The following is a 27,647-nucleotide window of genomic DNA, read 5'->3' on the forward strand; positions in this document are numbered from 1 at the left end:
TGTTGGACTGTTGGTCTCCATGCAAAATGTGTTATGATACTGGGGCAGAAGGGACACACAAAACAGTTCTAAATTCTCTAGGTTATCTCTGGACATTCAAATATGACAGCTTCAGGATACTGTTTACTCATCCAGGCAGATCATGACCTCCCCCCTCACATTTTAATGACAGAAAAAAGTTGTCTTGTTACAATCCACAACATGCTTGGGTTTGGTTTCTGCTTCCTTGGCATGATGTCATACCACTGCCACTAAGGTCTTTAGGATCCTGTGAGAATCATGTCTTGGAACCCTATAAGAAGTGCCAAGTTCAGTAGGCAGTGAAAAAGGACTCTCCCACTTTGCAGTCCAGAATAAAAAGAGAATCGGGGTATTACATTACTATCTCTGAGGATGTTTTATAAATCTCTGATTGCCAGTGCTCTCTTCTATGCGGTGGTATGCTGGGGAAGCAGGTTGAGGGTGGCGGACACAAACAGGCTTAATAGACTGATCTGCAAGGCTGGCGTGGTTGTTGGAATGGAGATTGATTCAGTGTATGTTCCATTTTGGACAACTCCTCCCATCTGCTCCACAATATGTTGGCCAGTCTAAGGGGTAATTTCAGTAGTTGATTGTTACAACCATGATGCCCGATGAGCCGCCACAGGAGGTCATTTCTGCCTATAGCTATTATACTTGTAGCAGAATTCCCAGCCGTTTTGCTGGATATGGGTTCCCCTGGGCCACCGCGTGCAACATAAGTACCCCTGTGCATGTTCCTCCAAGTGTGAGCGCTGAGGCAATGCCCAGTCCAGTATCTTTGTTTTTTTTTTGTGTTTATTGAGAACTTGGATGGGAGAAGGGAATGAGTGGGATACTCCTCTGGCTCAACTATGCACAATTTGCTAGGGACAACTGAAAATGCTTCTTGGCGCTGACTTGATGCTGGCTAAATGCTGGTCAATGCCAGTTGACGCTGGTTAATGCTGGCTTGCTGCCTGTTAACTCCAACCTGACCTTGGACTGCTTTCTCACATAAATAAGTCATTTTTTTAGCTCCCTTAAGCACTCCTTGATGAGGTAGCTACTTGTGATGCTGCTGCGCTGCTAAACACTCCAGGGTCCACACTGGCACCCCCTTCCTCTCACTTATCTTCAGGGCTTAAACACTGGCACCCCCTTTCTCTAAACCATCTCCTCAGGTTAGCTGGCTCCTGGATCCCCTTGACCTTCTGGAGTGGTCCCCTCTCCCCTGGACAGTCTCAAGTACTCGCGATAAAGTTTTTCCCCCGAAACTTCTGCCCAGCAGCTCCACTCAGTCCACAGCACTCTGGATCCCTCTCTGCAGCCCAGCTCAAACTTCGTCCTCTAGGCCGACCTCCCAGGACACTCTCACTTGCGCTGACAGGAGGAGAGACAGTCGTCACCCTCCTCCTGGGACTCTGCTTCCCGCCAAAGACACTGCATCATGTGCTCCCCTCAGACTTATACCCTATCCTAGGATGCTTTGCGGCAGATTCTGCCCTCTGAGATGAATACAAGCCCTGGTGTGCTATTGGTCAGGTTTCCTCCAATGTACAATAAGAACCCTTATTGGGCACAGTGGAGAGACTCCCCAGACTCAACAGACACCCTGGGAAGCACTTGACAAAATGATCAGGCCCTCCTGATATGCAGACAGGGCCACCCATATGCCTCTTCCTAGCACCTACCTAGGAGGGTGCTACATACTATATAATTCTTCCCTTAAGTGTAGACACTAGGGGCACTCTAGAAACTCTCCTTAACTGCTTCTGGACCGCCCACCGCAGGCAGCCCCTACTGAGAGAGAAGAATGGTCAGCTTTTGTAAACACAGCTGACCGTTCTTCTCCCTGGAATGATCATAGAGCTCCTGTGATCCTTCTATATAGGATCACATGTCTCTGTGAGACATTTCACAAGCCCAACCCCCATACAGTTAGAATCACTCCACTAGGCTCACATTTAACCCCTTGATCACCCACAGTGTTAACTCCTTCCCTGCCAGTGTCATTATTACAGTAACAGTGCATATTTTTAGCACTGATTACTGCAGTAATGTCACTGGTCCCCCCCAAAATGTCAGTAAGGGGTCTGATCTGTCCGCCGCAATGTCACAGTCCCGCAAAAAAATCGCAGATTGCCGCCATTACTAGTTAAAAAAAAAACAATAAAAATGACATAAATCTTTCCCGTAGTTAGTATAGACGAGATAACTTTTGCACAACCCAATCAAAATACACTTATTAACAATGTATTGTACTCTGCGGCTATGGATGTTTTTAAAATACACTTATTGCAATTTTTTTTTTCTGAGAATGTTATATAGCAGAAAGTGAAATTTTTTTTTTTTTCAGAATTTTCGCTCTTTTTTTGTTTATAGCGCGAAAAATAAAAATCGCACAGGTGATCAAAAGAAAGCTCTATTTTTGGGAAAAAGGACATCAATTTTATTTGGGTACAGCGTTGCATGACCGCGCAATTGTCTGTTAAAGTAACGCAATTGCAAAAAATGGCCTGCTCATTAAGGGGGGCAAATCCTTCCGGTCCAGAAGTGGTTAAAAACTCACATGCGCTATCTTTCCTGAAGTATGCCTCAATTACCCCATGAAACCATAGGTTATTGCAAGCATCTTGCATGAACCTCCCATCCCATGTGCGAACGCCATGGCTGGTATGGCATGGTATGGCTGGTATGGCTTCTGTATGTTGAAGGCTCAAGGTACCTTATGAGTTGGGTATAGAGCTCCATGATAAGTGGCTTGGATAACCTTAACGTCTGCAGGGTATCATCATCGGAAAAATTGATCCAGCAGTGTGCGCTCCTTAAAGGTTCTTTGCTTTAAAAGGACCACTTGAGATCTTCTCCTTTTCTCCATTGCTTTGAATTCCAGAAAACTGATTTCAAAGGCTCCATCCTCTTTGCTATGTTATCTGCCAGCCTCCAGAAACAACTCCTCACTAAAATCTAGCTGACACCTGCTCTAGCTTGCACTTTCCTGCCCATTTTGTTAAACCAATCACTGGGGGGTCTGACCATTGCCGTAGTTACCGCATAGTTATTGTAAGCTTTGACCAGTATTAAATTACTGCATGCATTTATTTATTTATTTCCTTTTGTAAATTGACTTTAATGCCTTTTTGTGTGGTATTTAATGAACATTTTTGGCGTTTGCGCTAAATACCGCCTATGAGCAATAATTAATTTACATTTTCATTATCACATGCGTTAAGTGGTCACGTAACCATCGTAACTCATGCGATAACCTTTAGTAAACTGTGCCCATTGAGTAATAAATTAGTCTTTGGATCTGGATTTTATGTTTGATATATTTATATAATGTTCAGAATGGGTAGCATGGGTGTAATAATTTACAGCAATAAAAAGTGACGTGTTCTAATCCATATACATTAAAACTGAAAAAAAGTTTTGACATTAGTTATACTTTGATTTCTTTTTGTAATGAGAGCAACTGAAATGTGATAATTTCCCTAGGGGATTATTTAAGTATTCTGATTGATTCAGGTAGGAATTTGAGCCATATATACATTTTTAATGTCTTTATGAAAGGATCTTCTTTGAGAAGGATTACACACAGAATTCTTCTTTTACAGCATTGCTTTTGATATTTTTAAATATGTTTTTTCAATAAAAATTTCAAAACTGGTAGGGTTATATTAATAAAAAAAAAAAAAAACTACACACCTGTCTCAGGCTTCTCTTTAACCAACAAAGCATTTTCTTCTTCATTCTTCAAATTACAGGATACCAAATGCTGTTTCAAAAGAAAAGAAGGTTCAGGAGACAGACATTTATGAGAATTTACACACTTTAACCACTTCAATACCGGGCACTTTCACCCCCTTCCTGCCCAGGCCAATTTTCCCCTTTTAGCGCTGTTGCATTTTGAATGACAATTGCACGGTCATGCAACACTGTACCTACACCAAATTTATGTCATTTTCCCCCCACAAATAGAGCTTTCTTTTGGTGGTATTTGATCACCTCTGGGTTTTTTCCTTTTTGCTAAACAAATAAAAAAAGACCGAAAAGTTTGAAAGAAAAAAAAAAGTTTTTTTGTTTATGTTATACAATTTTGTAAATAAATAATTTTTTTCCTGCACTGATGAGCACTGATGAGACTGCACTGGCACTGATGAGGAGGCACTGATGGGGTGGCACTGATAGGCGGCACTGATAGGCGGCACAGATATGCAGCATTGGTGGGCACTGATAGGCAGCACTGCTGGGCACTGATAGGCGGCACTGATGGGCACTGATAGGTGGCACTGACGGGCACTGATAGGTGGCACTGATAGGCGGCACTGGTGGGCACTGATAGGCGGCATTGATCAGCACTGACGGGCGGCACTGATAGGCAGCACTGGTGGGCAATAATGGGCACTGGTGGGCGACACTGAAAGATGGCAATAATGGGCACTGGTGGCAGCACTGATAGGAGGGGCACTGGCGGGCAGCACTGATGGGGAGGGCAATGGGGGGCTCCTTGAACCGTGATTGCCATCCCTGGTGGCCATAGTGGGCATCCCTGGGGTCATAGGTGGGCATCCCTGGGGTCATGGGTGGGCATCCCTGGGGGTTCTAGTGACACCCCCCCGAGGGTCTGCACTGGTAATCAATGATCTGATTACCAGTGCCGACCCCCCCCCTGTCAGGGGAGCCTCCGATCGGCGCTCCTTTACTCGTGCCTGTCAGGCACGAACTAAGGAAAGCCGGTCAACGGCTCTTCCTGTTTACTATGTGACCAGCCGTGATTGGACATGGCTGGTCACATGGTAAAGAGCCTACGTCAGTAGTCTCTTTACCGAGATCGGAGATGTCAGGGTGTCACCCCGGGGGGGCGCGCAGAGCTGTATTATCCTGCCGCCATCATATGACGTCCGGTCAGGATAATACAACCACATTCCCGCCATCAATCTGCTATAGGGCGGGCGGGAAGTGGTTAATAAGCCATAAGAAATGTTGTTACATTGAATGCATTACTTGTAAGTCTAGACCTGTAGTACATAAACTCTGGGTAACAAATTAGGAAAGTAGTAAGAATCCACTTAGCCCTACCTTATGGATCTCCTCAACACCTCAGAGTGGAGAAAGTGTTTTACAGGTAGAAGGACTATCACCAGCTGAAGGTCTCTACTCTTCATGTACCTTCTGAAGACTGTGATACTTAGACAGGTCTATAAATTATAGAATAACTAATGTGACATGGGCTTTAGGACTGTTTTGGTAGTGCAAGAAGATATTTTTTAAAATCCTCTCTTTGTGGGATTTTAAATTTATTTTTCTTTCCTCTGGCTGCTAAAATGAATACGTTTATTTTTATTCTATCGTTTTTTTAATTCTATTTTATTTATTCAGTTTTTTCTATTCGATTCAAATCTCGGGAAATGGTTATATTCATTTTTTTCCCATAGTTTTTTCTATTATTTTATTTTCTATTCTATTCAAATTTATTCAAAAATTGAATTTTGGAAGAAGGTTATATTCTATTTTTTCTATTCTATTCAAATTTATTCACTTGAAATTCATATTTTAGAAGATGGTTATCTTCTATTTTATTATATTCTTTTTTTAATCTATTCTATATCTTTATTTTATATTCTATTTTATTTTTTTTTTTATTTTCCATTCTATGTTATTCTCTTTTACTCTGTTCTTTTCTATTCTTTTATTTTCTATTAGATTCCTTTATTTTCTATTCTGCTTTACTCTTTTATATTCTTTATTTTAATTTTCTATTTTTTTCTTTTATTTTCTATTCTATTCTTTTATTTTGTATTCTATTTTACTCTTTTCAGAAATTTGAATTTGATTTAAAAACTATTCAAAGTCGAATTTTGTCCAAAATTGCGTTTTGTTATTTCAGATTTGTTACTATTGGCATTCAGAAATTTGGATACATCTGAATTTCCGAAAAAGAAAAACATTTGTCCGAATTTGGATTTGTAACAAAACTAACCACACGTGTCTTGTAGACATAGTACACTGAATAAGCACAGAATAAAAACCAGAGCTAAGGAACTCCTTAGAACAGTTTTTTTCTCAGAAATCTGACGGATGCTTCCTTATATGCCATTTAGAGAAATTTTTCTCAGGTGCACAATAAGGTTCTTGGCATGGTAGTACTAAAATAAACCCTAGTACAACACAAGCTCACATCTATGAAACACTTGAGGTGTGAATCAGTTGAGGATACTGACACAAAAAAAGGAGTTTCATGCACGCTGCTGGAGCAAAGAGCAAAATTGGGTACAACAGGAGCCTGGCAAGCCCCAGCGACTGTGGGTCAGATTAATTGGGACTGATCTATCACAATACCCTCTCTTAGGGCCCCTTGGTTTTTTGAATGCTGTAAATCTGAGTAGTCAGGCAGCATGTAAATTAGGGATGCACCGAATATTCGGCGGCCGAACATTATTCGGCCGAAAATAGAGAAAATAACACTTTCGGCATTCGGCCGAATAAGTCAAAAGGCCGAATAATTTTGAGCAGAACAATGTCAGCTTCCACCCTGACCGCTCACCTTCCTCATTGCGGCTCGCGGCTCCCTTCTCACACGCCGCCGGTGTCCTGTCCGGCCGCGAGTAGGGGGTGTGACGTCACGCGCGCGTCCGGCCCCCTGCTCTTGACTGCGGCTCCTTCACACTAGGTCCACGCCCCGCCCCCCTGTTCGCGGCTTTTGGCTCTGGCTGCAGTTCAGGTATGTGATGTGGAGCTGAGCACATTTGGGGGAGAATACGGTAGCTGGCAGCTGCACAAGCATTAGTGTGCAGACTGCCATATGTTGTTGCCACTTGCCATGCTCATTACATTAGAGTGCCCTATAAAGTGCCCCTTAAAAAAAAAAAGAAAAAAAATGTGCCCAACAGAGTGCTCCCTTGACATAAAATGTGACCATCAGCGTGCTCCTTATTTTATGCTAAGGGACATGCTGATGAGCATATTTTATGTTAAGGGGCACTCTGATGAGCATATTTTATGTTAAGGGGCACTCTGATGGGCATATTTTATTTTTAAGAGCAACGCTGATTTAAATGTTTTGTTTTGCCCATCAGCGTGCCCCCTAACATAAAATGTGCCCATCAGCGTGCCCCCTAAAAATTGGCAAAATAAATGGAAAAAATGTGAAACACCGCGTTCGGTATTCGGCCTTCGGCCAAGCATTTCATTATTATTCGGCTTCGGCTTCGGCCAAGAATTTCATTTCGGTGCATCCCTAATGTAAATCCATCTTGAAGACCCAAGAACGCTCCTCAGATCAATAGGCTTTTCAGGACAAGCAATTTCAGAAATCTGAAGTCAAGAATTTTCTGCACTGTGTACTCATCCTCCACATCCATGAAATAGATTAGGGAGTGGGAAATTTGTGGTAATACTGATTCAGAATTATCATTCGGAGGAGGGGCACATGGAATTATTTATGGATACAAAGGAATGGGGGCAACTTAAGTTTATAGGTTTTTGGGGTCATCTTTGGAAGGAACTGTGAAGGGGCCTGATAAACTGCGGAGCAAGTTTGCCAAAATGTGAAAAACCTTCTGTGCTGTGGTCCCCCCCGACCCCCTTTTTCTTACCTGAGACCGATCTAATCCAATATATTTAGTGGAAATCAAAAACTTGTTACCCTGGAAAAAAAAAACAGGTGCTGGTCTCCTCTTACTGTTAGCCCAGTTGTTTTAGCGAGAAGAGTGCTAAAAGGCCCTCCTCACATTTTCTCAAACACCTTGAAAGTCTGCTCTGTCAGCAGAGGCACGGGCAGTTAGTAAAATAGGGGTAAGCATCCTGGGATGAAGGCCATACTTAGTAAGGAACAAAACTTGGTTTTTCACAGAGAACCCCCGAGCCTCCTCTTCCGGGGTCCCCTGTCGGCACTCCAGGCTCCCCCTCTTCATCAGGTGCCCCCATGGAAAGCCAATTTCTCTGGGGGACCCATGCATGCTTGCTCCCAAGTCCCGCTGCCTCGTCCATTGACACAGACAGCGGGTTCAGCCCCGCCCCTCCGTGTTACAGGATCTAATTGACAGCAGCAGGCTTCTGCTGCTATCAATCTCTCAAATGAGGAGTGAGACAGCGGCTGGAGCACATCGCTGGATTAGATCGGTCTCAGGTAAGAAAAAGGGGGTCGGGGGGGACCACAGCACAGAAGGTTTTTCACTTAAATGCATAGAAAGGCTTTAAAATCACTTAAACTCACATACATTACAATTTGGGTGGAAAACAAACTACCAGCTTGCTGGTTTTGGATTCCGGGAGGAAACTAAAGCACCCATCTTAAGCCAATGCATATACAGTAGGGATAGACCGATATGGTTTTTTCAGGGCCGGTACCGATATTTTGGTCACAACGTATCGGTATCAGCTGATATGGGCTGATATTTTGTACACTTAAAAATTTGAAAAATAAAGACAATTTTTGAATCTGGTACTGAACATGTCAATTTTTGTTTAATGCTTAATGTCTGGCTTGCTGGCACCCTGTGGTGGGTGGCTGGCTGGCTGGCACCCTGTAGTAGGTGGATGGCTGGCACAGGGCCTGTGGGTGGCTGGCTGGTACAGGGCCTGTGGGCGGCTGGCTGTCTGGCACCCTGTCTGTGGGTGGCTGGTACAGGGCCTGTGGATGTGGGTGGCTGGCTGGCACCAGGCTTCTGTGAGTGGGTGTATGGCTGTGATACACTCCCGCGAGACTAGTCTCAACTCCAGAGGAGGCTGTCCAAGGCGAGGGAGGCAGCCTAAGAAGGTAGCATGATGTCACAAAAATATCGGCAATATCGGTCAGTTAAGGGGCCAATACCGACATTTCGGGTAAAGTGCATATCGGCCCCCAATATATCGGCCTTGCCGATAATCGGTCTATCCCTAATATACAGTATATGGAGAACATAGACCCTTCATGCTGATTGTGTCATAAGTCAGATTTAAGAATTATTCTCACCAAACACACCCTGGGAACAAAAAGATTTAGGTTTTTATTTAATCTATTCTCAATTCATACTATTTAAAAAAAAAAATCATCTGAAGACCATGCACTTCCTAAGGAAAATTCAACCGCGCACAGTATTGTGCTAAACTATTGCTATTAGGAAAATCATTTACATTGTCCACAGTAGAATCAATTGTTATAAGCAGCTCAAGCAGCATTAGGTGCATCAAACCAGAACTTTCTTTGGCCTGCCTAGTATTAAAAAGGAGAACATGTCTTCTCTAGCCTTTCCCTCTAGCCCCCGTTCACACTGAATCCGACTTTAAAATCATTCCACTTCACTTGAAATTGCACAATTTCAAACTGCATGTCAGTGCGACTTCAGATGTGACTTGGCTGACATCTGTGCACTGATGTCAATGCAAGTCACATCTGAATTTGCCAAAAATAGTACAGGAAATTCCTTCTCAAATCGATGTAGCACCACACAGTTGGCGTCGCACTGATTTGAACAGTTCCATTGCTGACAATAGGATGCGACTTGCCATGCAATATGGACCCGTCAAATTCATCACAAGTCGCACCGGTGTGAATGGGGGCTCAATCCCATGAGTATTTGCTAGGAACTTTAGTGTGAAATAAGGTCTCAGGCAGAGATCTGTTAGCTGCAGAAATTGTAGGACCACATGCAAAAGTAACAGGTTAGGTAGTGTTCATAATCCCTTCTAAAATGTAACAGTTGCCAAGGACACTAGTACCTGACAGGAGAATAAAAACATTTCATGTCACCAGGAAAGCTTGCATTACTATGAGGTTAAGCATATTATTGAACCTAATATATGCCTTATACTTTGCTCCTGCCATCAATGGGGGCTGCTGAGAGGTTATGAGGTATAGCAGGGGTAGATTGAGGTGAGTAAGGTGGAGGAACAGAATTGCACCCCTTTTGTGTGGCTTTTAGGTGCTCTTGCCAAGTGATGGGAGGTTAAATGCCTTGTCAAGCATGTGGTACCCAAATGGCTGGTGTTTTTGCCGTGCTTGATGTGCTTGAGACAAAGTTTGCAAACAGTGCGATGGGCTGCACATGTGCTAAAAAAAAGGCCCAGACAGCTGAGCTCTGGGAAGTGGGCCAGGAGAAAACAGCTCCACAATGTGATGGAATAGGGTGGCTGCTCTTTACTCTACCATGATGACTGCTTTGTTGGAGTTGTGCCTCACCCTCCCTTTCCTCCTGCTCTATCCGGGGTCCTTTCTAATTCACCGTGTGCCTGTTGTGGAAGCTGCCAGCAGCCTAAACCAATCCGGGGGCTGAATCAGAGTGTGGCTGCTGCGAAACGCATACCTCACAGAAGGACCGTGCGGCCGTAGACCCGGAATGGGCGGTTACCGGTTTCGGAGCGTGCTCACAACAGCTCCATCTTCAGACCAATAGAATACACGGCCAGACGCAGGACACATAAGGGTGCTGGCCGGAAGTATCAATTAACAAAGGGAAAACAGGAAATGGAGCCAATAAGCTGGGGACACCCGAATCAGGAGGACTCCAGCCCCAATGTTGGTATATGAAACATACAAAGCATGACAAATCAATTTAATATTAACAATATTTAAAAAGCATTAAAAAACTATAATGAATGCTAGCATACATAACCATACACTAGTTTATACCAGGCACATGGTGCAGTGAACATTTATTACAAATAAAAATAATAATAAAATAAAAATAAAAATTAAAAAACTAACAAACTTAAAAAAAACAAAAAAACAAAAAACAAATATAAAGAATAAAATGAATTATATATATAAAAAAAATATATATATATATATATAAAATATATAACAATAATAATGTAAAATGGAACACCACTCTAAAAAATTCCCTCAAAAGAATCTAAACAGCTGAGTTATGAAAAAAAATGTAAAAACAATTTGAAAAAAAAAAAAAAACTGTGAAAAAAAACAGGACTGGACCTTACAAGATAGTGTTGACATCAAGTTCTTCATTAAGTCCTCCAGGCAAGAGGACATCCAGGGCATAGATCGAATAGGTTTCTCGCTGACAGAGTCACTCAATGACCCATACTCGAGTCCATCCAGAGAGGGCTTCCAGCGGCAGAAAGGTTCAAGTGACTCTGTCAGCAAGAAACCTATTGGATCTATGCCCTGGATGTCCTCTCGCCTGGAGGACTTAATGAAGAACTTGATGTTAACACTATCTTGTAAGGTCCAGTCCTGTTCTTTTCACTTTTTTTTTTTCACGTGTTTTGTTTTTTTTGTTTTTTTTTATTTATTTATTCTTTATATTTTTTTTTTTTGTTTTAAGTTTCTTCGTTTTTTCATTTTTATTTTATTATTATTTTTATTTTTAAAAAATGTTCACTGCACCATGTGCCTGGTATAAACTAGTGTATGGTTATGTATGCTAGTATTCATTATAGTTTTTTAATGCTTTTTAAATATTGTTAATATTAAATTGATTTGTCATGCTTTGTCATCTGATTCGGGTGTCCCCGGCTTATTGGCTCCATTTCCTGTTTCCCCTTTGGTAATTGATACTTCCGGCCAGTGCTCTTAAGTGTCCTGCGTCTGGCCGTGTATTCTATTGGTCTGAAGAAGGAGCTATTGTGAGCATGCTCCGAAACCGGTAACCGCCCATTCCTCGTCTACGGCCGCACGGTCCTTCTGTGAGGTATGTGGTTCGGCGCAGCCACACTCTGATTCAGCCCTCAGATTGGTTTAGGCTGCTGGCAGCTTCCACAACATGTACATGGTGAATTAGGAAGGACGCCGGATCATGACGCTCCACTTTTTGCTTTTATGTAAGTCTTGATATGAGCTTAATAAATTTGTTATTACTGCTTCACTGAGTGTTGCCTTCTCTTTACTCTGCTTACATGTGGAATCTCGCTTCGGCCCTGTAAGAGCTGCCCTCGATGATAGCATTAACACTGTGCTTTTGGAACATTCACCATCAGTCTAGTTAACATCTCACCTATCAAGACTGTCCGGAACAAAGGACCCATCCCCCAGCAAGAGCGCCCATTCTTTTTCCTTTTGCAATCCTCTGCTCTATCCGGCACCCAAGTCGCGTCAGTGACTTCTTCATCATCATCTTCTTCATCCTCATTATCACTGGAGACAACTTGGCAATACGCTGTGGCTGGGGGAACATGACTGCCAATTTGTGTACCAATGTTCTCCCCTCTCTGTAGGCTCATGTTCCTACCTTCCTCAATCTCAGAATCAACATCTGAATCAAGTAATGACTGTGCATTGTCAAGGAGCAAGTGTATGTTCAAATAACTCAGCTGACTCCTCCATGCCTGATGCTGGGGCTATGGCAGGAGTAGCTGTGGACAAGGAGGCAGAAGCCAGTGGACTGCAAACTAGTCTCTGCTTGGGTGACAGAGGATGAGGAGGATGAGGATGGATTAGTAAGTTTGTTCACCACCTCCTCTGCTTGCTGTGGCTGGATAGCACAGGCAATATCACTAAACAGAGGAAATGATGCCCTACCTGAGGACTGACCACGTCCATCTTTGCCTTTGGACACATACGCTGCTGACCCCCCTCACACTGCCATAGGAACGTCTGCCTTTCCTGGTTGGCCTCCTAGACATGATGGGGGGGGGGGGGGCATATTAAACAAAATGTAATAATTGTGTGCGTGGATGTATTTTAATCAATGGAAAGTGGAGTTTGGGGCACTTTAACCTGAGTTAACTACATAGGGTTTCACTACATAGACACACTACACTGGCACTCTACAATATACTGTAGTAAAACTGCACTGACGCACTGCAATATACTACATTAAATGTGCAGTAACTCACAGAAATGTACTGCGTTACACGTACAGTAATGCACTGAAATATACTGCGTTAAACGTGGAGTAATGCACTGAAATATACTGCGTTAAACAGTACATAGTGCACTGAAATATATTGCAATAAATGTGCACTAACGCACAGAAATATACTGCGTTAAACGTGCAGTAATGCACAGAAATATACTGCATTAAACGTGCAGTAACGAACAGAAATATACTGCATTAAACGTGCACTAATGCACAAATATTTCCTGCATTAAACCTGCCCTGACAAAATAAACTGAACCTAATGTAAAATGAATTGTCACTACACTCACCCTGACTGAACTATCATTAGATTCACAATAAACGAATATTCTACACGGATAATGGAATCAGAATAGCACACTATAGCATACTAACTCTCTAGTAGCACTGAACAGAGCCCTGTTCTATCTCTCTCCACACCAATATCACACTGCAAATGGCCACTATTGAAAGAATCCTTTTATAGTGTGGGGTGTGACTAGAAGCAATGAGCCATGATTGGATAGAGTCATCGTGACAATGTCCAATCATGACTCTGACAGTGCTATGTGCCCTGACTGGGCAAAGCTTTCATTGCTTTAGCCAATCAGGGCTTCCAATGCACAGTGTGGTGGAGCAGTGCATTGTGGTCATTCGGTGGGTCGAAACAAATGGTTGAATGGCCCGATAATTCGGGTGTTCATCGAGCAGGTGAACAGCCAATGTTCAGCCTGAACTCATGCTCGGTCCGTACCATTCGCCCATCCCTAGCCACAAATAATTAAGGCAGTTCTGAAGGCAAAAGGGGGTCCAACCCACTACTAGCAAGGTGTACCTAATAAAGTAGCCCGTTAGTGTATATATAATATGTTTTTTTTCCATAGGTGGTTAGCAAACAAAAGTATGCCCGTCAGTTGCTAACTGATGGGCACCTAACTTTTCCCCAGTAAAAGTTTTCTACATTACCTTTACAGATGTATCCTTTTCTGCTATGGGAATGTTGCTGCATTCATTTGAAATGGAATCCGACATGGACGGGGACGTTTCATTCATCATACTTTGATCTGTCATCTTCACAGGAACTGAAAAATTCCACATTGGTGTTGATTACTATATACAGTTGACTGGAGACAATGATTTACAACCAACTTACAGTAAACTGTTACAGCCTAAACAAGTACATTATGTATGTTTTTTTATGGCAGTTTTAGTACCAGTAACGGCACCAAAATAAACATGGCCAATGTGCGGCCCGAATATACAGTGAACAATCCTTGCATATACACATGCTGATTACTTACAGTAGGCATTCTCAGTTGATGCTCCATGATGATGTTTGGGCATCTGCAAACTTTCAACAACGACATAGATCCACTCAGATATTATATAATAGGAGCGGAAGATTTCGATTTACAAAATGTTACGTTTTTAATGTGGCCCCCTGTAGAAGATCTTCTGCCCTGAGGCTGTTTACTTTCATTTGCTCCTCTGCCTCCTTTGGAAGCAAGGAGTCCTGTGTCCTGTGGAGTCCTGTGTAAGCGCTAGGGATGGGCTGTGTGTTTGAGTCGAACATAAGTTCGACTCAAACATCAGCTGTTCGCGTGTTCTCTGAGCACAGAAACAAACAGGGCGCTCGCGGTAAGTTCGCCCACTGATGAGCGCCCCATAATGCACTGCACTCTTGCAGTGCATTGATTGCTGATGATTGGCCAAAGCATGCACCTGACCCTTATGCTTTGGCCAATCACAGCACAATGTACAGTAAGAGCCATGATTGGGCGAAGGCAGAGTGCCTTTCGCCAATCATGGCTCAGGGGCTAAGGTAATCGCCCCACACTATATAAGGCTGCTGCTTACACATCAGCCGTGTATAGTGTGTGACAATAGAGATTAGGCCGGTAGTTAGTGGATAGCGTGTTCAGTCAGTTTAGATTTCAATAGATTTTTATTTGGTTTAAGTGCAAATGAACAATACACAAGAAAACAATGTAAGAACAGCTGTTATGAAATACAATAATACAGATCAGGAAAAAAGAACTAGCGACACAGCCCCCGAGGGAGCGCAGAACAGTGGCGTGTCACGCCAATCAACACATTTCTAACTGTGTCCCGGACCAAGGCGTCCCGAGCCAGGCCTGGACCCGCCCCCCCCCCCCCCTGGCGCCCCGCAAGGGAACACACTGCGCCGAATGGAGGGGAGCGGCCGCTCAGACCCCAACCCACCGCCACACCCCCGGCCCCCCGGACACCAATGCAACTGCAGTGATACACCATATTCAAGTATGTTCAATCAGTTTAGTGCAGTCAGTGTAGTGTACAGGCATAAATATATACAAAAACCCAAATAATACCGCGCTGATAACCTAATGAGATGATAAGTGAGCAGAAGACAATCTGTGTACAAAATGGAAACAAATAGTTTGGCACTATTATATCTAGGATATCTCTAGTGATTGAGAAATAAATGTGCATAATATAACAGGAAAATGGTGAATAACTGACAATTAATATCCATGACTGTTATCACCACAAAAAATCATAGTGTAACTATAAAGGTAATGAAATATAATACATATGATGCAGTGAATTACAAATTAGTAAATGGTACATATTGCATGTACCGTGACCCTATTAAAATTACGTAATAAAAAAGAGAAAAAAGTCCTCAAATCAAAAGTCCAAACTGATGTGAAGATGTGAATCTTCAATATGTGATCCTAGTGAATATTGGAAACAGTGTGAATAGATCAACCACCACCAACATCAAAGAGGCTTACCGGAGCAAATGAACCAAGTTTGGCTTACGCCTATTGGGTCAGCACAGGCAGTGGTGTTTATACACCTGGTGAGAAAGGGAAGAAGGTGGTTGAAATCTCTCCTGCCACTTTCCACTCTGTTCTCCACACCCCGGAATACTCCACATCTACCATCAACAGGAACAACTAAATAAGGAATCCACCGAGTCACAATAAGACATGGATAAACTCTTCTCCATTTATGCTCAATGAATGAATATCCAGAGGACAAAGACAAAACATCTCCATCATAGTGAAAAACCATAAAGTAAAGGGTTTATCCAAAGGTTAAGAACACTTACAAAATGTATCCAAAGGTTAAGAACACTTACAAAATGTATCCAAAGGTTAAGAACACTTACAAAATGTATCCAAAGGTTAAGAACACTTACAATTGGGGTAGATAAAAAGTGCTTTCAATATGGTATTCTGTAGGCAACATGGAACGCAATGGCACAAATGGAGCTCGACCATATGACAATATTTTTATCTTTAGTATGTGCTAGGCGGCACCACACCTTTATACACAGATTTGTGACATCATTCCTCGCAAGCCCACATATTCCCATGCTATTGTGTGACATATCCATCTGCCAATTCACAACAATCCTGTTATTTTTAGATAACTTTAATATATTTGTATTTAATTGTATCACTTTCCTCATCACTTTTCAACACCCACACATCTTTACACTTCTCTGTGCACTATTTCATCCTATTTTGGCTATACAGGTCTATAGGGTTGACCGCCCCAGATGCACTTATTAAGTCACTCTGTTGGATAGTCCTCTCCTATTGACTAATATTTTTTTATATATATGGTTCATATCCTCCATATCGGGGAATGTTTATGCAGGCAGACCTCCCACTACCTCACAGGTTGTTCCCAATGTGACCCTCTGCAAGTCAGTGTTTTTCCTCATTCCTCTCAGGTGCTTGTAGGGCTTTCTCTGGATCAATAAAAATCTCTGGTTGAAAGATATCCATCCATCCAATGGTAAATACATGGACTATATCCTTATAGCCAATTTGATATGATTTGTATATAGTATATTGTATTTCTAACATTATAACGTATTTTGTAGATATCACAAAACCCCTGAAGAAGACCATCACTTAATAGGTCGAAACGCATTAGGGTACCATGTTTGGTTGTGATTATATACCCACTTATGAATTGTTTTAAACACCTTTTTCCTGTTATTCTATTGGATAGGTCAATATTGTAACCAGAGCTCATATTTTATCCTACGTGGAATTTTTTAATAATTTGTTCAATAAAATCAGATAATTTTATAATCTTGTTTTCAAGAGTAATTTGCTGCTAAAAAAAACCCTGGGGGATTCTTTCCTGTTCTGTTAAATGTTAAGCTTTCTTGCATAGGTGAGCAGAAAGCAAATAAACTGGAACAGAATGTGATTGGAAATCCAAAATGTTACAGTTGTCCCCAGAACAATAAAAGAGGGGATATTTTCCAAGTATCAGAAAGGGATTTCTCCTCACTTTACGGATATTTTCTGTTACTTCCTGTTGTGTTTACAAGGCAGCAAACCAAAAAAATTCTCTGAAATGAAACAGATGTTTTTTTTTTTTTTTTCTGAAATAAAAGAAAAGGTTTGATTTTTGATACACATTAGCTGGCCAGAGAACATCCTGCAGCTAGACAGTATACATTTTAGGAAACCAGTGCACATCTTACTCAGAATGCTGTTTACTAAACTCATTCTGATGCAAAGGTTTCTTTTGACCTGGAGGAAGCATGCAGATCAAGAGTTGTGATTCATTTCCTGCATACTTGTTCTACAGTAGATCAATAATTCAGAATATATTAAAAAGCAGCCTCCAGATTTCTTTACGCATAGGTTTTTTTTTTTTTTTACTATATTTTTTTTTTACCTTTTATATAATAAAAATAAGTTTTATAATGTGGTATCAATCAAAGCATATATAAACTTTTTTTTTTTATGTTTTGTCACATTCGTCAGTAATAACAATGAAAATATATTAAGCCTTCCAACTACATACACACCCAGTGCTGTATCTTGGCCTAGGTCAACAAGGCCCAGGCCTAGGGCAGCACTTTGCAGGGGGGGGGGGGGGCAGTACAAAAGCTGATGTGGCTGCCCTTATATGCTGCCCTGATGGGCACTGATATGCTACACTGATGGGCACTGATACACTGCACTGATGGCCACTAATGAGGCAGGACTGATAAGCTGCACTGATAGGGCTGCACTGATAAGGCAGCACTGATGGGCACTGATATGATGCACTGATGGGCTGCACTAATGGGCACTGAGAGGCTGCACTGGTGGCCACTGATGGGGCTGCACTGGTGGCCACTGATAAGGCGCACTGATAGGCACTAATGAGGTTGCACTGATGAGCAATGACAAGGCTGCACTAATGTGCATTGATGAAGATGAACTTATGGGAACTGATGAGGCTGCACTGATGGGCACTGATAGACTGTAGTTGTGGTCTGTGGTTTACAAATGACAGGGCGGGTCATGAACAGGAAAGGGTGTGGCCTTTACAGGGAGGGGTGGGTCATATTTAAATTAGGGGTGCCCAAGTTTAGTCAGGCCTAGGGCAGCACAAAACCTAAATACACCACTGTACACACCACCAGAAATGTATTGCAAATGCCTTATTGAATCACTCCGAGGTGTATTACACATTTTCCAGAGAAATATACCTTTGCGTGTGTGTGTGTGTGTCAACTTCAGTTGCTGTCTGGTTGCTGTTTCTCCTCTCTATTTTACAGTATTTGTTTATTTTATTTTAAGATTTTCCCCTTTCAGTTTGGTTTAAATAAAAAGGGGGGGGGGGAGTTGGGCTTTTGTGTTTGATAAAAGTTTTTAATACATATACTCACTAGAATATTAGAGGGCTTTTTACAGAGGAATAAATACACTATATACAGTATTTCACAAGATGACCAGGGCTAGACTGGCCAAGCATGTCTCCAGACCTAAACCCTATTGATCATCTGTGAGGCATCCTCAAATGCAGGGCTGGCCCAAGACTTTGTGCTGCCTGGATACAATAATAAATTGCTGCCCCCCCCCCCAAAAAAAAAAATCAGGTCCAACAAAAGGCCCCCAAATCCATTATTCTCACAAAAGTAAGTACACCCCTCACATTTTTGAAAATATTTTATTATATCTTTTCATGTGACAGCACTGAAAAAATTACACTTTGCTACAATGTAAAGTAGTGAGTGTACATCTCTAAATTGGGCCCAAAGTGTCAATATTTTGTGTGCCCACCATTATTTTCCAGCACTGCCTTAACCTTCTTGGGCATGGAGTTCACTAGAGCTTCACAGGTTGCCACTGGAGTTCTCTTCCACTCCTCCATGACAATATCACGGAGCTGGTGGATGTTAGAGACCTTGCTCTCCTCCATCTTCCATTTGAGGATGCCCCACAGATGGTCAATAGGGTTTAGGTCTGGAGACATGCTTGGCCAGTCCATCACCTTTACCCTCAACTTCTTTAGCAAGTCAGTGGTTATCTTGGAGGTGTGTTTGGGGTCCTTATGTTGGAATACTGCCCTGAGGCTCAGTCTCCAAAGGGAGGGGGATCATACTCTAATTCAGTATGTCACAGTACATGTTGGCATTCATGGTTCCCTCAATGAACTGTAGCTCCCCAGTGCCGGCAGCACTCATGCAGCTCCAGACCATGACACTCCCACCACCATGCTTCACTGTAGGCTAGACACACTTGTCTTTGTACTCCTCACCTGGCTGCCGCCACACACGCTTGACACCATCTAAACTAAATAGTTTTTTCTTGGTCTCATCAGACCACAGGACATGGTTCCAGTAATCCATGTCCTTAGTCTGTTTCTCTTCAGAAAACTGTTTTCTGGCTGCATGAGGTCCAGTGTGAAGTTTCCACAGTCATCTGTTGGTATTGGTCCACAGTGTTTTATCAAGTCCAAAGTCAGCGCAGCTCTCTACCAGGAAATTCTAGAGCACTTCATGCTTCCCTTTGCTGACCAGCTTTATAGAGATGTCGATTTCATTTTCCAGCAGGACTTGGCACCTGCCCTCACTGCCAAAAAATACCAATACTAGGTTTAACCACTTCCTGCCCGCCCTATAGGCGTTTGACGTCAGGAAAGTGGTTGCATTATCCTGACCGGACATCATATGACGGCGGCAGGATAATACAGCTCTGCGTGTCAGTCTGACTCCCCGCATCTCCGATCTCGGTAAAGAGCCTACTGACATAGGCTCTTTACCATGTGACCAGCCGTGTCCAATCACGGCTAGTCACATAGTAAACAGGAAGAGCCGTCGATCGGCTTTCCTCAGTACGTGCCTGACAGGCACGAGTAAAGGAGCGCCGATCTGCGGCTCTCCTGACAGGGGGGGGGGGGGGGTCGACACTGGTAATCAGATCATTGATTACCAGTGCAGACCCTCAGGGGGGGGTGCCACTAGAACCACCAGGGATGCCCACCCATGACCCCAGGGATGCCCACTATGGCCACTAGGGATGGCAATCAGGGCTCAGGGAGCCCCCCATTGCCCTCCTCATCAGTGCTGCCCTTCCAGTGCCCTCCCCATCAGTGCTGCCCACCAGTGCCCATCATTGCCATCTATCAGTGCCGCCCACCAGTGCCCATTATTGCCCACCAGTGCCACCTATCAGTGCCCATTAGTGCTCATCAGTGCCGCCTATCAGTGCCCATTCGGTGCCCACCAGTGCCGCCTATCAGTGCCGCCTATCAGTGCCCCCTATCAGTGCCCATCAGTGCCACCTATCAGTGCCCAGCAGTGTCGCCTATCAGTGCCCACCAATGCTGCATATCAGTGCTACCTATCAGTGCCACATATCAGTGCCTATCAGTGCCGCCTATCAGTGCCACCCATCAGTGCCACCCCATCAGTGCCTCCTCATCAGTGCCTGTCAGTGCAGTCTCATCAGTGCTCATCAGTGCAGGAAAAAACATATTTATTTACAAAATTGTATAACAAACAAAAAACTTTTTTTTTTTCAAACTTATCAGTCTTTTTTTTTATTTGTTTAGCAAAAAAGAAAAAACCTTGCGGTGATCAAATACCACCAAAAGAAAGCTCTATTTGTGGGGGGAAAATTACATAAATTTGGTTTAGGTACAGTGTTGCATGACCGCGCAATTGTCATTCAAAATGCAACAGTGCTAAAAGGTGAAAATTGGCCTGGGCAGGAAGGGGGTGAAATTGCCCTGTATTGAAGTGGTTAATGATCATGGCATCACTGTGCTTGATTGGCCAGCAAACTTGCCTGACCTAAACCCCATAGAGAATCTGTCGAGTATTGTCAAGAGGAATATGAGAGACACCAGACCCAGCAATGAAGATGAGCTGAAAGCCACTATCAAAAAAAAAACCCGGGCTTCCCTAACACCTCAGCATTGCCACAGGCTGATCACCTCCATGGCATGCTCCGCATTAATGCAGTAATTCATGCAAAAGGAGCCCCGACCAAGTATTGAGTGCATACTATACTGTACATGGACATACTTTTCAGTAAGCCAATATTTCTGTATTAAAATACTTTTTTGCTCTTATGTAATATTCTAATTTTCTGAGATACTGATTTTTGGGTATTCACTAGGGATGATCGAACGGTTCGGGTCGACCATCGGTTCGACCCGAACATTGCCTGTTCGAAATTCGGCCGAATTCCGAACTTTTTGCAGAAAAAGTTAGGAATTCGGCAACCAGAACCTACCAAAATGTAATGGGACAGGAACTGGGCTTTAAAAGCCCTTGATTGGACCAGAAACATTAGTAAAAGCCAATTGAGGGGGCAGGAGGATGCTAGGAATGTGATTGGAGTGACTAGGGGGTCCAGAGGCCAATCAGTAGTGAATACGCCCCCCAGTATATAACATAGCCCCGCCAAATCTCTAGCACTGTAATACAGGGGCTGTGGAAGAGAGTGGAAGCAGTTCTGTTACTCCTGCTTCAAAAGTGTCATTTAGCAATTATTAGTGTGAGGAAAGGGATATCTAGTGTAGTTAGGGTACTATTTTCCACTATAGTTAGATTCAATAATCTAGTTTCTTTAGGGAAAGTGTTAAGTGTCAGGGTGACTGTAGTGTAGTGTAGGGTGAACTGACTCTGGCTGCTATGGCAGGGTGACCAAACTCTTCCATGTCAGGGTGACCGCCATAGAAAACAGATCATTTGTATTAGAATTGCAGTAGAGCAGGGATGGGGCTCCGCTACTTTCACACCTGGCCGTTTTTGTTGCAGGCGTTTATTGTGCATTTTTTAGGCGTCTTTGGAGGCAGGCATAACATCTGAACTTCTGTATAGGGGTATATATACACACACATATATGTATATATACACATACACACATATAGGTGTGAAAGTAGCAGAACCCTATGCCTGCGCTAATGAAATTATTTGCAGGCATAGGGCTCCGCTCCTATCACACCTATATGTGTGTATGCGTATATATACATATATGTGTGTGTGTGTGTGTGTGTGTGTGTATATACCCCTATACAGAAGTTCAGATGTTATGCCTGCCTCCAAAGACGCCCAAAAAATGCACAATAAACGCCTGCAACAAAAACGCCCAGGTGTGTTGTTGCAGGCGTTTTTTTTTGGGCATTTTTTGGGCGTCTTTGGAGGCAGGCATAACATCTGAACTTCTGTATAGGGGTATATATACACACACACACATATATGTACTGTATATATACACATACACACATATAGATGTGATAGGAGCGGAGCCACATCCCTGCAAATAATTTCATTAGCGCAGGCATAGGGTTCCGCTACTTTCACACCTATATGTGTGTATGTGTATATATACATATATGTGTGTGTGTATATATACCCCTACACAGAAGTTCAGATGTCATGCCTGCCTCCAAAGACGTCCACAAAAAAGCCCAATAAACGCCTGAAACAAAAATGGCCAGGTGTGAAAGGAGCGGAGCCCCATCCCTGCTCTACTGCAATTCTAAGACAAACAATAATTTTTTTTCTGGTTCTGGACATGCTACAGAGCTGAAACTTCACAGGTACACTTTTTAGACCCCCCAGACACTAAATCCATAGAAATCTCATTTTTTTTAAATAATTTTTTCAATAATTGTCTCTCTATCAAAAACGACAATTTTTAAGAACTTTTTTTTGTGTGATTAATAGTCCCTGGGGCATGACCCAGAACCCTAGGCACTTTTAGGGGCATTTATTGGGTTTTAGGGCTTCAAAATTGTATTTTTTGATTACCGAAGTTCGGGTGTTCTGGTCGAACCAAACTTTTCAAAAGTTCGATCATCCCTAGTTTTCACTAGCTGTAAGCCATATTCATCAAAATGAAAAGAAACATATACTTGAAATATATCACTTGTAGAGTGGGAGAATAATTTCTTTATTTCTGCGATCGGGAGCATTCTGATCATGTGACCATCATGGCAGCCAATCATGGAGGTCCCATGATGATAAACCCTTTAAAGGGCTGGCATAAGCTGGCTCTAAGGGATTAAAAGCCGTAAATGTGCTCGCAATATTTTGGGAAATAAATGCCTTATGCTGATTTTTTTAAATTAAAAACTAGGGGGTGTAGGTCATGTTGACAAAGCAGCCTAGTCAGAGTGTGTAATGACTGTGCACGTACTCCCGACTGTATTTTGGGGGCCTATTTTCAGTGAAATAAATACACTCTTTTGTTGATACTTGTGATTAGATACTGGGCATGGTGACAGTACAGAATTTTGGGGCTTTTTCTGTAAATAAAAAAAATTCATCTCCAGTTGATGCATATGCATATGAGGTTTGAGTAAGTGCTGAATTTAGCGTGAAATGTGTCACCTTCTAATGTTCCTGTCATCCATGTGATGTCATTGTAATGCTTCAATAAAGATACCAAGGAGTAAAGCAATATTCCTGATTTGTGCATTTTACTGCAAGTACTGTATGAGTTTAAATCCAGCAGATGTAACAGATATCATTCCAAAATAAATAAATAAATAAATAAAAAAGGGGATATATAAAAATACACTAATCTAAAAATTAAAGGAACACTTTGAAAACACATCAGATTTCAAAGGGGAAAAAATATCATGCTAGATATCTATACTGATTTGGACTGGGTAATGTGTTAGGAATGAAAGGATGCCACATTATTTGATGGAAATGAAAAATATCAACCTATAGAGGGCTGGATTCAAAGACAACCGAAAATCAAAGTGAAAAAATGATGCAGCAGGCTAGTCCATTTTGCTGAAATTTCATTGCAGCAACTCAAAATGGTACTCATATGCTATGATGATATGCATTTCTGACAATGTCAGCGCATGCTCCTAATGAGACGACGGATGGTGTCCTGGGGTATTTCCTCCCAGATCTGGACCAGGACATCACTGAGCTCCTGCAGAGACTGAGGTGCCACCTGGTGGCGTCGGATGAACCGAAACATAATATCCCAGAGGTGTTCTATTGGATTTAGGTCAGGTGAGTGTGGGGGACATTCAATGATATCAATTCCTTTATCCTCCAGGAACTGGTTGCATACTCTCACCGCATGAAGCTGAGCATTGTCGTGCACCAGGAGGAGGAACCCAGGACCCATTGCACCAGCGTAGGGTCTGACAGTGGGTCCTCAGATTTAATCCCATTACCTAATGACAGTCAGAGTGCCATTTTCTGGCCTGTAGAGGTCTGTGCGTCCCTCAATAGATACGCCTTCCCAGACCATCACTGACCCACCACCAAACCCCTCATGTTAAACGATGTTACAGGCAGCATAACGTTCTCCATGGCTTCTCCAGACCCTTTCACGTCTGTCACATGTGCTCAGGGTGACCCTTCTCTCATCTGTGAAAAGCACAGGGTGCCAGTGGCAGACCGGCCAATTCTGGTGTTCAATGGCAAATGCCAATCAAGCTCCATGGTGCCAGGCAGTGAGCACAGGGCACACTAGAGGAAGTTGGGCTCTCAGGCTCATGAAGTCTGTTTCTGATTGTTTGGTCAGAAACATTCATGCCAGTGGCCTGCCAGAGGTAACCCTGTTCATCCTTGCACAAAGGAGCAGATACCGGTCCTGCTGATGGGCTAAGGACCTTATACGGCCCTGTCCAGCTCTCCTAGAGTAACTGCCTGTCTCCTGGAATCTCCATGCTTTTAAGACTGTAATGGGAGACACAGCAAACCTTCTGACAATGGCACGCATTGATGTGCAATCCTGGAGGAGTTGGATTGCCTGTGCAATTACTATAGGGTCCAAGTATCACCTCAAACTACCAGTAGTGACACTGACCCTAACCAAATGCAAAACTAGTGAAAAACGTTCAGAAAAGATGAGTAGGATAAAAAATGTCAGTGGCCTCCACCTGTAAAACCATTTCTTAGGTTGTCTCATTGGTGCCCATCTAGTGCACCTGTTGTTAATTTCATTAACACCAAAGCAGCTGAAACTGATTAACAATCCCCTCTGCTACTTAACTGACCAGATCAATATCCCAGGAGTGTAATTGACTTGATTCTATACTTTGTTTAAAAAGTGTTCCTTTAATTATTTGGAGCAGTGTATATAAAATTTGTATTCATATCAACAGTTAAAAACGTCACCAGAATACAAATTGTTATATCATAAAAACAAACTAGTATATGACACGTTCCAAGGGGTAACTTTAAATATACATGAGCCTATCACCACCATAATAAGTATAAGACATTCTACAAGTCTACGTGTTTCTCAGAACAGGTCAGCTTCTTCAGAACAAAGATTTATGTTGATTTTCATAGGTCTGCATGTGTACACCAGCAGGATGCTCAACTTCTTCCTTTTGCTGCATCCCCCATTCAAGCTCCACTGCCCCTGGGTTTGTCACTTCTGGTACCCCGGTGACTTTACTTCCAGTTGCAGGAAGCAGTGACTTCCCAGCAGAGTGAGCCATGCTCCAAAGGGGATTGCATAATAACACAGATGACTTAATCAATACTAAACTGAGAAAAAGAAACACCCATCAGGGTAAAACAATACACCTAGCAGAAAGTTCACAGCTGACCAGCAAACCCTGAAGAAAGAGGAGAACACAACAACAAAACGAAGGCCCCTTTCACATGGGCTTTCCGATCCGATTCGCCTGTCAGTTTTTCAGGCAGACCTGATCAGATGCTCCATACACCTATATGGAGTGGCGGATGACAGCGGAGACATCTCCGCTGACACCCGCTGCTATCCGATCCGATCTTGTCCGTGAAATCCAGACAGATGGAAACCCTATTTTTTTGCCACTAACATGCTGCTATTTCATAGCTACATATATTTTTAATTGTAATAAGTACAGATGAACATTTGTATTTATGTATTGATCTGTTTGACTTTTTCTAAATTATATTCTTGTATCCATAGTCGGGTTAATTCAACTGTTTTGGATCCTGAAGAAGCCGGACGAAACACGTAGATCTAGAATTACCCACATCTGCTTAAACTGTTTGTGCTTAGTGAGACACACCATGTGGAATGATGTATTATTAAATGTTATCTGTTTTTAACACTTGGTATACTAATAAAATGTATTTCTTTTAATATTGTATATTTGCTTATTTATGCGTGGCACTTTCAAATCCCTCTATTCTCCTATCCCTATTTCTCTTGAGGGAGAAAGAAGGATGGGTTTTTCTTTCCAGAATTCATTTTATCCGATCTTTAAGAAGATAGTGGAAGGCGCAAGATGTAGGGGACAAAAGGCAGGGTGAGCCATAAACCAGTGATTAGAGATGCACCTTCCAAATTCATCTCTAATCTGAATCTCACATGAGCTGCAGTTTGGGGAACAACATTGGGTAGATTGGCTCATTGGGAGAGTTGGGTGAACGGTTCAGCCCAAACATTGGCTGTTCACCCATTCCACGAACACCCAAATTATTGGGGGGTTCGACCGTTTGTTCGGCCCGCAAAAGGACCACAATGCACTGTGCCGCCGCACAGTGTATTGGAAGCCCTGACTGGGCAAAGTTTTCATTGCTTCAGCCAATCAGGGCACCTAGCAAGGCAGAGCCATGATTGGACACTGTGATGATGACTGTAACGGATCAACCGGCACACCGACCGGGTACCTCCGTTGACGGATGGTCCTAGTGCTTAACGAGGGCTCTAAGAACTCCACGAGACACCATAACCGCCTCAGACCCCACAAACCGCCGCAGCTTGGTTGGGGTCTTGCCGTCTCCTACCAACACTGGACCTACGACAAGGCTCCAGGTTCCAGTGGGTGAACCTCTCTTTCTCCAGAGAGTGCAGCAGGAACAGGAACAAGCTCTTACACAAGCTCTTACAAGAGCTTGGTGATTATCCAAGGGAGTATGAAGAACATAGCAATTCCTTGTAGCAGGTTCCCCCAATGAGAGACAGGACTCTAGATTGAGGGTGAAGTATAACACAAACTAGTCAAAAACACATGCACAAAGAAATATACACTGCGGGACAATCGACCCTCCCCCTTAACAGCCAATACACATATACATCCCATAATACGTTTATTTTAAGGCAGACAGTAAAATGTGAGGTCATTAACATTTAACAATGGAACAGGTAGACTTTTAACACAATACACATTCCATCTCAAAACAGACAATAGGACAAGCCTGCCAAGGACAGTGTGTGTGTCTCCTTCCTTGAAATACATGGAATACACAGTGTAAAGTGGGATTAAATCTTCATAGTTCAGGAGAGATATTGCTGACAAATATTACTGTCTCACTTGAAGCAATCCAAACCATTAAGTATCTGTCTTTTACTCATAGTGATGGTTAGTACCGTCACAATGACTCTATCCAATCATGGCTCATTGCTCTTGGTCACATCCCACACTATGAAAATATTCTTCCCATTGTGGCCATTTGCACTGTGAAATTGGCGTTGAAAGAGATAGAACAGCGCTCTGTTCAGTGTTACTAGCGAGTTAGTGTGCTATAGTGTTCTGTTGTAGTTCTATTGTGAGTGTAGAGTGTCACATTAGTGTGAATCTTGTGACAGTACAGTGTGAGTATAGTGTAACCATAAATTTTTTACTTTTGTGTTGTTTTATTTTGTCAGGGCA

General features: G+C 42.7%; 1 protein-coding gene across 1 annotated transcript in view; it reads right to left on the reverse strand.

Moving 5' to 3' along the window:
* Positions 1-27,647, reverse strand: part of LOC309566695 (uncharacterized protein) — a 75,388-nt gene that overhangs the window by 36,004 nt on the left and 11,737 nt on the right. The window contains exons 2-3 of the mRNA XM_082271959.1: positions 13,746-13,861; positions 3,709-3,778 (exon numbers count right to left, since the gene is read on the reverse strand). Coding sequence (XP_082128085.1) covers positions 3,709-3,778; positions 13,746-13,850 — 175 coding nt within the window. The 5' untranslated portion in view covers positions 13,851-13,861. The remainder of the gene's footprint in view (positions 1-3,708; positions 3,779-13,745; positions 13,862-27,647) is intronic.

Source organism: Pelophylax lessonae (assembly GCF_965119305.1).
Source record: "Pelophylax lessonae genome assembly, chromosome: 11".
In the NCBI taxonomy this organism is placed as follows: Eukaryota; Metazoa; Chordata; class Amphibia; order Anura; family Ranidae; genus Pelophylax; species Pelophylax lessonae.